This window comes from Osmia bicornis, chromosome 6 (assembly GCF_907164935.1).
Source record: "Osmia bicornis bicornis chromosome 6, iOsmBic2.1, whole genome shotgun sequence".
NCBI lineage: Eukaryota > Metazoa > Arthropoda > Insecta > Hymenoptera > Megachilidae > Osmia > Osmia bicornis.
In genome coordinates, this window is record NC_060221.1 from 754087 (window position 1) to 767062 (window position 12976).

The following is a 12976-nucleotide window of genomic DNA, read 5'->3' on the forward strand; positions in this document are numbered from 1 at the left end:
ATACCTGACGATGAATGAAAACGACAGAACCAAGAAGTCTCCACGTGCCGCCTTGCCGGTCGACGTGAAGCATTCGCAGTATTTGCAAAAATCGGATGCCTCTTATGGCGGAAGTAGCGAACACCTGGCCGTTGCTCCCTACCGACAACACCACCATAGACGCCACGACCACGATTAAATCTGAGAACAAAACCAAATTCATTTAAAATTTGTTGAAATTTGAATTTCTACCATTTGCATCTGATCGCGCGACGTTACGTGATGCTGAATACCCCATGGAAATCTAGAGCGCACGTAATCGGCCTCGCAGGTAAACACGCGATGGCTGGTTCGATTAATATCCGGCTAGGTGTTACAATTTAGTCGCTCGTAAAGTTCGTTTAATCGCGAATCACATTGAACGTCACTCGAACGAGCGGCGACGTTTTCGATCAGTCGATCTTACCCCTATACTTTCACGCGATTCAGTTATGCGAACCGGCTAAAAAAAAACCACACACGATCAATAGCGGATCTAAAGCAGAATTGAGAATTATTCAAACATTAATCATCGAACAGAATATCGAATAATTTTTTATTCAAAATACACCTATCGCGTTTGGGAATAATCAATCGACTTTGATAAACGTTCCAGAATATGCGCGATAATGGAACGTGTCGATTCTAAGCAGTTTTGACGAAGAGTTCTCCTTTCGTCCCAAAACAAGCTACAGCATTCCCGATCTAATTTTGCCTCCAGGACAATCGAACAATGCGAATATTGGATTAGTTTGGGCACAGGCTGATTGAAGTGACCCCACGTGCATTAAGTGAAATGCTATCGTACAAACGATACTTACCTATGATACAAATCGGTTTTCGTATGAACCGCAGCCTGCCGCAGCAACCCATATACTTTGACCTGCAGCCCGCGCTCCATAGTCTGACCATGTATTCCACACCGAAAAATACCACCAGACATATTTCCTGCGAACAGAATGAACAAATGAATTTTAATTCGAGCTTGAACAACAAATTTTTAACACGCGATGTTGCAGATCCATAAAATGTACCGATGGAACGCGAGGAAGAAAGGAAAGGAGAAAAGAAAATTACCCCGACCGGACGATAATCGTAATAACAGAGGAAGCATTTTCGTGATGACTTTCTAGGCTGGCGCAGTCATTAGTTTCCTGTGTTCTTAAAATAAATATGCAACGAGCGGGACAATATACATATAAAGATACTATATCGATTGTACGACCTTTATTGTAGCGCTACGTCACCCTGGAAAAATGGGGACATCGATGACAGAATCGCGATGTCAAGAACTACCGTGAAACTTTCATGTTTTTAGGCTGCTTAATTTGTTTTTCTATTCTTTGTTTTAATAGAAAATGTATGAAATTTTTTATAAAAAATTTCGAAGGCTTTCCGGGGTTACGCAGATAGGATTCTCGGGACCCCCGATCCTTCCTTCTCGGTGGAGACTGACAATGTACGGGAGTTCGTTAAAATTTATAAATTGAGATAAGAAATTTGAAACCAGTCATTTTGACTGGTGTAGTAGTTTTACTGTTAATGTTAATATCATCCAAATTATTAAGATTATTAGAACTTCTGGATACATTTTACGTATATTCGTTGAAATAGTCACTACGTTTATAATAAAAACTTAAAGTAAAATCTACAGCCGCATATGTACCGAGTGCATATGTAATGGATTCGTGCAAGGAAGTCGAGATTCGCAAATCTTTCATGTAATCAGCAAACTTCGCGGTCTGAAGCACTTGATTATGCGCATGATAAACATCTGTCGAGAGATTTGCATCAAGAAATCGAGCGAAATCTTAGTGGACAAGTTGTAATTGCGAAATCGTTGATAACCGTGTCACGAGAAACTATAAAAAAATTTTAATGTCAGCCTGTGTTATTGTGGAAAATTTCGCTCGGTCATTATATTTAATTGGATGTACAATACTATGCTTCTTTTCACTTTAATATTTCCATTCTCGTGTCCTGATTTATTCTTACAATCCTCTTTCGTATAATATTAGCGAAACAGTTTTCGCTAATAAAAAAATAATTCAATTTTATTAAATAATATCGCGACAAGATTGCCGATGTTTATGCAATTATAAAAAAATAAATGTGGAAAAATAATTCCGCAATAATTAAAAAGAATCGATGAAAAAGAAAAATAAGGTTGTCGAAAGATGTTAGACACAAAATTGCTCGAGCTATTTTTACGTCGTTACATAGAAGAAAACCGGAAGTTAGGGACGACACGTTATTAGGGTGAAAATGCCAACTTGTCAAACCTTGTAATACACGTGTAGAAAGCTTTTTATGGTGTGTACCCGAGGTACATAAGCAGGATCTATGGTTCACTTGACAATAGCTAACACGGCTACATTCAGGATACCTTCAGGGTATCACCAAGGGACAATCCCTTAAAAATTTCATTTCCCTTATTTCTTGACAACTCACGTGGTTACATGTGCCCAATTTAATTCGCTATAGGCCCCGAAAAGTTGGCGGAATTTCAATTAAACGTTTGTTGTGCAAATGCTGGCCTCATTCCCCGCCGATTGCTATCAAATCGTTATCGATTTGCACGGTTACCACAAGTGCCTTCGTTAATTCTGATGATAGTAAAAGATAGGAATTTCAATAATGCAACTGTGCCAGAAAGAAATATTTTGTACAGTATAGAAGATTATGGAAAGTAGATTATATAACGAGGTTATTTATTTTAATAATTTTTGCAATTACCAATTTGATAATTTTCAACCCTCGAACATCGGATGTTGGGTCATTTGAGACCCAACCTTAACCTTTAAAGGAGAGGAAGCCTATTTTTACAGTTCAAACTTTTTTTCATTTTAAAGTATCGCGTTGTATGTAGGGGTTTTTTAGTTGTTGAATTATAATAATAAAAATATTTTTCTATGAAAAAATTCTTTTCTAATTAACGAGCTAATTTAATAATTTTTAGTACATTTCAACTTACCATCCAAAAGAGGGTTTCGTTCGCGAAGTTACTGTACTGGTCTATCGTTGACAAAACACTAAATATGAGGCACACCAATACCACCATGAACCTGTAAATAAAAGAAAATTGATTTTTATAACATTTAAAAAATATTTCAAAAGTGATACTAAAATTAAATAATAAATGTCTTTGATCAGATCGAGTTTAATGCATTTATTGAATTTATCCATGCACGATGAAATTTTTTATTTCATATTGTTTCTACCGAACACGCTAGTGTACAAACGCAATATTCTTCCTTTATTTTTTCATTATTTCTATTGAGTATAGGATAAATATTTGCAGACGTTTCAATAAATTTTGCTGAAACTGTAAAAGAAGTATTTTATTGCTGACACGAACAGGATATAATGTAGCTGTAATATTAAACAAAGGAACTTATATATTGCTTTCTTTTAAATATAAAGTCTTTTCGATATACATCGGAAATCTTTTTCATTGCTTTCTTCAACGAACCAATTCTGTGTAAAATCAAATATACAATTAAAATATTCATGTAATATATAAGTAACAAATAGCACAAAAACAATAGAGACTATAATATTTTATAAAAATTTCAATTTATATGGTAACTGAAATCTAGATTATAATTAAAAAGGATGAAATTTTAATTTTCAATCAAGAGTATCGTAATTTCAAAAGCAAAATTTTAATTATCAATTTCTCTAGATCGATAATTAAGGATTAAAATTAATTATTACTTGTATCAGATTCAGTTAAAAAATTAATTTTAGTTTTTCATTAGAAAAATGAGAAAAAAACGTTAACAGAACTTTGCTTAAAAGAATTTCAACAAGAATCAGATAACATCTGTTGACATTAGAGAGAGAATAAAAAGGACGACGGTACCGATTTAATCGCGACCCGTATTTTTCCACGAATCATCGTCGTTGAAAATTCATGAAACGTCGAACGTGTTACTTTCGTCGCGAATGTTCATTATCAGCCGACTAGAGCTGGGTCACGGAAAAGGGGTTTATTTATAAACACGGCAAAACTTATATGAATGCATTACGTATCGATTTGAACCGCTTCATCATCAGGACATTCATGTCCGCGACATCCGTTTCTAAGTCTCGCAATTCACGCGATCCTTCGTCGTAAAGGCATGTCTAACAGCCTTGTTATTTTTAGCGAGCGAATATTTTTGCAATATGCAGCAACGAAGAAATACTATATTTACAACTGCTAAAATAAATAGTATGTTCATTTTTTAATTTAAAATTTCACTGTGGGAATCAAAAACTTAATTCAATACTTGTACATAAAAATAAAATTTGTAAAATGTTACTCTTTTAAAAAAAATCACGTAATTGAACGTTACTGAACGTCAGAAAGAATTCCAATATTCTTCGACGACCACATAAAGCAACAATCTAATTTCCCGGAATGATCCCGAGGAAAAAAAGGATTCACTGAAACAAGATTAGAACCCTTCTCTATTCCACCGACTGGTCCATCAATCGTTTTAGGGGATTCTTCCTTCCAAAGGTTAATATCAACCTGTCTTGCCTAAAAAAATTAATGCCGCCTGGTTTTGCCTCGAGGCAATTACAATTTCTTGTTTCTCTGTTTTATAGTAAGATTGATCGCCAGGAGGTGGAATTATAAGATAATGTAAACTGGGAGATATCATTCTGACCATTTACCAGTCACACTTCGTATCGATCGAACGAAGGATTTTGTAAACATCCACGTTTACGTTTCATCGTTCCTCGTAAAATGTAGCCTGCATTTTCGTATCAGTTGCGGATAAAAGCTGAGCGCGATGTTAACGTTCAAATAAGCCACGTTTGATTTCACGAGGGGGAGTAAATCCAAAGGCTGTGGTAATTGCAAAGCCGCGGCGGATTCGTCCGGTTTTATAAGTAATTTATTAGCAGGCGATAGCTCGTTAAGTAACGACGAGAGCTGCGTTAACGAAGTCGGTTCACCGTGAAACACGCTTTAAGATGGCGTGACGGGAGACTATAATTCTGACGTGCACCCATTGGGCCACCCTGGTTTTGCGGGTCACCTTCGCCGACCTACTATGATAATTGTCCACGTTCAGCCCCGTTTTCCCTATTTTTTTACCTACCGATGCACACCGACGCGATGTCCGATCTATCAGATTAGGGTGTTGCATATCAAATAGTCAATTTCGAAACGTGACAAGTCCGACGTGACTCGATGACATAAAAGTATCATAAAATAGCATGTTCACCGTATCTATTCGAAGATAACAGTTTAATAAAAATGATTCTATAAAAATGGTTTATGAAAAATTACTTATAATTTTTTAATTCTAACGCGGAAGATCGGTTTTTATAATAATCTTCCGTTGAAGTAGATAAGTCGTTATTGGAAGATCAAAGAGAGAAGTGTCATTTATAATGCGTCGATCGCATACCACTTAATGAAGCTGCTCGACCGAGAAGGTTTAAGTTCTCGAGTAGCTCTTCGCTATGAAGAGCTCATTGATGTTCCATACCGAGACTACGCTACCAATACAGGGTACATTTTCAACGGTTTAGTTGAAAAATCAATCAAATATTTCATACATTCACTAAAAATAATTAAGAAATAATGCGAGTTTAATTAAATTGAATATTATTTCAGCAGAGTAAACCAATACTTTTTTTGAAAGCAAAGGAAAATTCAGACTAAAAGCCAAATAAATTATGCGGTTCGTGTTCTGACGGTATGTAAAAAAGCGGATACACATTTCCGGAAATGAATGACGCATTCGACATCAGTGTACAGCGACAAAATGAAAGACACTTTCGCGGTAATTTCCGATCGTGACGGTTCTCGTCAAAATCTCGATGGCTTTGATTTGGATACTTGCAAAATTAATGCGAATCAGAAAAATTATCAAATTTTCAGCGTGATTTGAAAAATTACCCCTGAAAGATTAAACGTCGAAGAAGAATCATTTTAATCGCATTATGATTGAAAAAAATTTATGTACATATAGAGTGAGAAAAATGTAAGTATCCACGCGATCGATCGACTTCGATACCGTCCAACTATGTACGTTGTTTTCGTAATGAATTATTTAAAGGGTTGCACCACTTTACGGCAAGTTTGATGAAAAAAAAAAAGAAGTGAAAAATGAAAAACGGTCGCGTTGAATAATGTATGGGACGAGTATTTTGATACTTATGCAGTTGGTGAACAGTGGGCGGATCAAAGATAGAATTTTACGATATCTGAACGGAAATAAAACGTTGCTCGAACGATAAAGACGCGACGGAGAACACTTTTGACTTGTCTACTCCTTTTAGCCTGCATCTTACGACGCAGTTTAATCGCAGCGATTCTTATTAATAGTAAAAATACATATTTGTATATCGTATTAATTTGAAATATTACAGCAAATTGAATCGTTTCAAGTTCTTCGAAATAGGCTATTGGATGTCCATTATTAACGCGTATCGGCGACATTAGTAGGACAGCTTTAAACGGGAACCGGAAGTATCGACGACGCACTCACGCGACATAGAAGCGGTGAACGTTGAACGCGAAATAGGGTGAAAATCCGGCATAGGTTGATTCGAGAAATACACGTAGCGCGGTTGCCTTCGCAAGAGCTTTCGCTATCGGGATTTTCAGAAGCGTTCGAGGAATACTTCCGGCACGTTTTATCGTGAGAACGGACCAACAGGACGATCGAACAATGGAGACGAGCGAGATATTTACTCGCTGGTCGAAGAATCGCCGTCAAAGGACCCAGACGTGTCTCTTCGGCTGGCACAAAGAATTTCCCATCACTTGTTGCGATGAGAAACCGAGCTGTTTATATTCCAACAGAGCGTGCTTATTGCTTATTCGATCGTCGATATACATATTTGTCCATTAGAATCGGGGGTATTTTAAGTGTAAAAATTTTTCATTACTTCAATATGGCAGACGAAAATTACTATCAAAATCCTCGGACGGCGGACCATGGAGAGAGCCATTTTTCATTTCCTAAATTTTACACCGTTACTTTAAAAATTATTACAAGCATTTAACTTTAAATTAATGTCCTTGTATATATTTTATAAATTTGGATCACGATTGACGTTGATTAAGTTACTTCAAAAGAAGTGTAATAATTTTCTTGGAATTAACAAATGTTTTAATAAGAAATCTAATACTGATTAACTAACTTGCAAAATCCCCTCATCCTGTAAATGGCTTCTTAGTATTAATCACCTAAGTGTCCTGTATAGGAATAATCTACTATCCCAGGAGTCTCATCAACTTCAAGAGGAGACTTGGCCAACGTGTAAAAGAACCCGATGATACTCACACAGTGAAGTGATAGATGAAGCAGATCCATCCACCAGGGTGCTCGAGGAACACGTACAGCCTCTCCTGGAACGTCTTGCCTTTCTTATGATGGAACACGTATTTAGCCTTGAATGCCTGATCGATGGGCAGATAGATAGGATAGTAAGGATCAGGCACACCGGCTTGGTTCAAACTAGGCGGTTCAACTTCAGTGGCATTCATATCACTGTTCATAATATCGTCTTTGCTCTTTTTCCTACGGTACTTCCTCTTCATCGGCGTGGGCACCCTCTTGTGGTGTGCCTCGCCGAATCGCGGCGACCGGAAACGCCTGAGGAAGGTGAAACGACGCCCGGGCGAGGATGTTTCGTCCATTTGACCGCCGTTGTCCTCGGTGTCCTCCGTTTCGCTACCAGGCGTCTTCAGGGCCGTGTCCTCCGACTCGAGGCCCTGCTCGGCCACCAGCTCGTCCTCGCTGCCCTGAAGAGCAGCGTAAGCGGCCGCGGCACTCGATCGTTTCTCCGTGAGCCTAGAGCATTGGTCCTTGCTTCGTGGAAGACTGTCGTTGTTCTCACCTGGGCATTTCCAGGATATTGCCGGCTTGTCTTGGGCTCGAAACACGACATCTTTTTTCGAACCTCGTTATCCGATCGCGCGACAATATTATGCTTAATCGACGATTGCTTGTGTGGGATTTACACGAATACCGAGCGAATCACTTAAACTCTTCCTAATTTGCGATAATTATGAATAAATATCGCAATCGGCGCTATCGTTAAAACGATCCTCTCAGAGGATCGCGTTCCTTTATCAAACGAAGTCGGGATTTCCTTCGAGCAGTATCAACGATGCGTTACTAAACGGAACTCCATTGACGACAAGCTAACGACACGATGTCTCTCAGTGCCATGGTATATTGGCAGCTTGATGCGGTTTATGCGGTCTGAATTTTGCAACACAAGGAAAAGCCGAATTGCTGGGCAAACGAGCTTCAGAGTTTCAGGTTTATCGATCGACAGGATGGTTCAAGATGAAAGAACATTACTGTTGGTTGCGGTTCAAAGATTTTCCTTCGTCTACAGCTTTAATTTATTAACCAATTAACCATCGTACGTCGGTGGTTGGGTCGTCGAGGACCTGGCTATAACCATAACGACCGACAATCTTTTTTTTTTTTCTAAATGCTGTGCGAAGAAATGGCACGAATTTATTTACGGTACTTAAACAATTTGTTCGTTTGTCCAATTTATCACCTTTCGTTTAGTTATAAAATCTCATGGGAAAATTCGTGTCCACCGATATTCACTCAGCTAACACTGATATACGTTGACAGATAAGCGGTTAGCCTACACAGGAACACGTCGAGCAATCTCGTTACTTCAATTGATGCTCAGAAATATAGCCACCACTGCTTCGTACGTGGTCGATAATCGAATCTCTCGACCATTTTCATTGTCCTCGTTATGCCACTGACTAAATAGAAAAACCACTCTCTTCACGGGTCTACAGATAGGTACCGCAAGAGAATCCATGTGGCGAGGTAGAACAAAAAATGGAAAATAAGATGTAGATTGAACGTGGCCTATCTTCGAAACCTATCGTTGATAAATTTCAATTTTTCCCCAGCACTGATTTTTATTTACCTCCTAATCGATATAAGGAACTTTTTGTATAGAAGTGTTTCAATTCACCCCATTTTATGGTACACAGGCAAATGTAACGCGACCTTTCCATCCTTATACATAGAATTGCAAAGGCCAGCTTTCGGCTGCTCAAATATTTGAATAATTCCTGTTCGACAAACAGGCTCGTCTATTTATCGCTGGAACCAGTTCGATCGATGCTCCGTCTAATTTCCTTGCTCGTTTGCCCTTTGAATCGCACGTACCTTGTAATAAATCTTCCACCTGACGTTCTATTGTAATTAGGAACAGCTGTTTTTTCCTTTTTCTTCGTTTTTCTTTACTACATCGCACTGGAACAACTACCCGTGAAACTCCGTTAAATTCAAGACGAACTTGATGAATATTTTTTTAAACGACCCACTCTTATAAAATTCAAATTTTAAAGAAGACTTAACTTCCAAGTAATTCGACGCCCATATAAGAAACCATTTTTTGTTAGAATAAAATTTACAATTTTAAATACAAATATTGAAATATCTAAAAATTGAAAGAAAAGGAAACTGATACGACGGATTAACAAAGTGTCAAATTTAAAAAATAAAGAGTGCCTTTCAGTCCAAAGGTAGATCCAGTTTTGAACTGACGAAGTGGATACACAAAGAATACTCTATAAAGGAGTTTCGGCTGCCTTCAAAGGACATCTATTGATTAAAAAAATATAGAGACGGGAAAGCAGCCTCCTGGTTATTGGGAATGATCCTTTTTCGATACTGTTAGCAGACTTTGATGTTATCGAATAATCTATTGTACGAGTTTACGGCGAAACAGAATTGGTTCTGCTAGTGTTAAACGAAATCCCAGAACAGAATTTTGCACGAAAGTCGTCGGATAAGCTAGTTGCAGATAAAAATAAGGATTGGCGAGCCCATGCACGTGGATGTTAGATACCCGCGCGCACGCCACCCCGATAAATTGCTTCGAAATTATCTGCACGCTCATCGCCGTTGCTTCCTCTCTTCTTCGTACACCAGCTTGCTTCTATATCGTTCAGATAAATTCCAACGATTACGTGCAATTTCCCCGGGACATTAACGAACGAAGAATCGGAAGTTCGAGCACCTATAGCTAGCCCCGAGATATTCATCGAGAACCACCCTTCGCCAATCGAAGAAAGCATTCACAGTAAGAGAAAAAAAAAGAAAGAAAGAATATAGTAACTACTTGGTATTTCGTCAATATTTTCTTGTATTGACTTTATTGCTTGCCGTTGTTTCGTAACCCAAATTCTTTCCAGATGTTTGATAACTTCCTGTTCTTCTTTTTTGTGAACGATGTGGTTCTCGATACTGTGTACAATGAAGAGATTGTTACATTGGGAATTTTCTATGATGTACAGAATTTATATTTTATTGCAGATTTATCAGCAAGTTGACCTATTTTTCATATTTTTATTGAAGATATTATTCTACTGTATATTGCAATGGGAATCTGTAACAGCGTCGTGAAATAGAATCATGAAAGAAACGTTGACAAGGAATTTGTTAATATTCAAAGCGGTCATCTGTGTATTCTCATGTCATTGAGTATTCTCATTGGTCTGAGTTAGTATCTTACTTCAACATGAATTACAGAGACGAAGCAACAAAGGTCAATGGCGTCCATGCTCGTAATCGATAATATAGTAATTACGTTCCGATCTAGATTATATCCTCTGAAAAATACTATCCTTGATCGTTTTACGAGCATCGAAACTTAACTCATTCAGGATCGAACAGTGAAGATTTTGATCGGAAATTTTAATTTTGCACAAAATTACGATTTACATTTATATTTCTGCAAAGTTCCAATAAAATAAAGGTTCTCTTGGGCGAAGAATTGTACGCAAATGGAAGTCTCATGGAATGCTTGAATCCAACACTGCTAGAAACGACGAATAGAAATAATTCAAGTTCGAAAGCATCAGCTGCAGGCAAGTTCCTTTAGAGAAGGAACGTCTTAGAGAAGAGACAAATTTATCCCAGAGCTAAATTAGAGTATATATCACCAAAGTATGATTATCAAATTTTAATAACAGGCAAAAGTTGGTCCCTCTTCTGTTGCGTGTAATTCATAATAGAACAACGAGCGTGAAAGTTTCTTCGAAACTGATAATTCTACGAGAACTAATGATAAAATTTCTGAGCACTGCTTTACATTTGATGAAATATTAATGCAGTCAGCGAGGTAGACTGTCTCGTGGAATGGCATGCTTGGTAATTATGTTTATTTCTTTAAATGAAACTATAGAACTTTTGATATCGATATTTTCTAATGCTATTTCGGGTAATCATCATTTTTTACCTTTAGTCTACTAGTTGGTTACGAAAAAATTAAAAAAAAAATTAAAACATCATTTATAATATTTTCCTTTTTTTGTTATCCTTTAAGTGGTTGCAAAGGGGCTCTTTATAAATATTTCTTTCGAACGTGACAGGATCTGTCTTTCACGATGAAAAATAATCAACTGGGATATTTCGCTTGTTAAGAATTCTCATGGGAGTCACGGTTGTTGTATCGTGAATAGGACAAGTTGATCCTTGATCCTCGACACCGCAATTCGTCATGGGAGATCAAACCGCTCACAGGAACGCAAGCAATCCTATTAATAGCCTTTACAATGGTTATATTTATTTGCAATCAATAAGCGCGCGGAACCCTTTTGTTATGATACAATTGAATATTATTCTTCTTATAATTTCAACAAATATTTTGTGTAATAATCGTGAGAGGATAATATTTCACAAATAGAAATTGTTTCTTTTATTCGTCAAAATAGGTACCACCTGATTGTATGATATTCTGCAATTTCATTTAAAAAATTGAACCTGAATTTTAAGGATTACCTGAATTTTAAGGATTAAGCTGAGTACCTTGGCCCACACCAGACAAACCTACTTACATCAATGACCATATCGAAAAACCTGGACCATTGAAAACCATAAAGGATCATAAAACTATCAGAAGACCATGTAAAAATCCCACACAAGCACGTCTTTGAAAATTCCCGAACTGAAATTGCTCATCGAGTAATCGATATATACCTGTATGAGTACACTTCTTATGATTTTGATGACCTTGGCAGTTAACATGATGCTCTTGACAGTGATAACTGGAATGATACGGTTGTCGTTGCTGCTGATGTTGGCTGATGGGCGATTTAAGCACGCTCAGCACCAGGTCCTCGTGAGACGGCACGATCCTCGTCAACTGGCGGCTCTGCCTGAATAATGTCTCCTGTTCACCACGGTTCATCCTGCATCCAATTCGTCTACGTTGCAGATAAAATCCCGGATACCATTCGTGTCTCCCTCGACCCGGACCGCTACCTAGCATGGCAGCGTGCAGCATCCCGAGGTTATCTTGCTGTTCCAGCGAGACCAGCTTCCGTTCAACTGTCGAACGACCGACTGATTATCCTTTTTGTCCATGGTCGTCTCAAGTCTACCAACGCGGCCACACGGTACACTTTTAATCTTGTCTATTATCGCCAAGAAAAGCACCGCAATTAAAAAAAAAAAAACACTGATTTTCATGAGTCAACACCCATTATTTTTTAACACTTATCATCTTGTTAGTGGACCATTTTTATGAAAATGAGAAGAAGGTTTAAGTCATTTTTAATCGATCAGTGGATAATCTTCAGTTTCTATGACACTCACAATTTTTAACACTTCGTGATTTTATTTGTGGACCATTTTATTTTGAATATTTGTAACGAGGACGAAGAAAAGGTTATTTTTAATTTTGATGATCTTTGATGATCTTATCTCAAACTTATCATACATCTTTCAGTGCTGTTGATCTATTCCATGGACAGCTTTTGGAAGAGCAGCTTCAGGTTTGCCAGAAATGTTCGAGGAGCAATTAATTTAAATTAACTGGATGATTTGAGGTCCAAGTGCCCCATTACTTTAATCTTTTATTATTATTTGTTATTTAAAGAAAACTTCAGAATCCTACTTGCCCTGCCCATGACGAGAAAGGAAGGAAATGAATTCTCTTTTTGTACTTTGAATTA

The 12976-nt window shown here is 37.5% G+C and overlaps 1 protein-coding gene across 5 annotated transcripts in view; it reads right to left on the minus strand.

The window, feature by feature from the left end:
* LOC114873499 (potassium voltage-gated channel subfamily KQT member 1) overlaps positions 1-12306 on the minus strand; it is a 28768-nt gene extending 16462 nt beyond the window's left edge. For 4 of the 5 annotated variants that reach the window (XM_029181897.2, XM_029181896.2, XM_029181895.2 and 1 more), the window contains exons 1-5: positions 12000-12306; positions 7314-7905; positions 2993-3083; positions 840-966; positions 5-180 (exon numbers count right to left, since the gene is read on the minus strand). In XM_029181897.2, coding sequence (XP_029037730.1) covers positions 5-180; positions 840-966; positions 2993-3083; positions 7314-7905; positions 12000-12306 — 1293 coding nt within the window. The remainder of the gene's footprint in view (positions 1-4; positions 181-839; positions 967-2992; positions 3084-7313; positions 7906-11999) is intronic. The other variant, XM_046286047.1, reaches the window with a different exon arrangement.
* Positions 12307-12976: the final 670 nt, after the last annotated feature.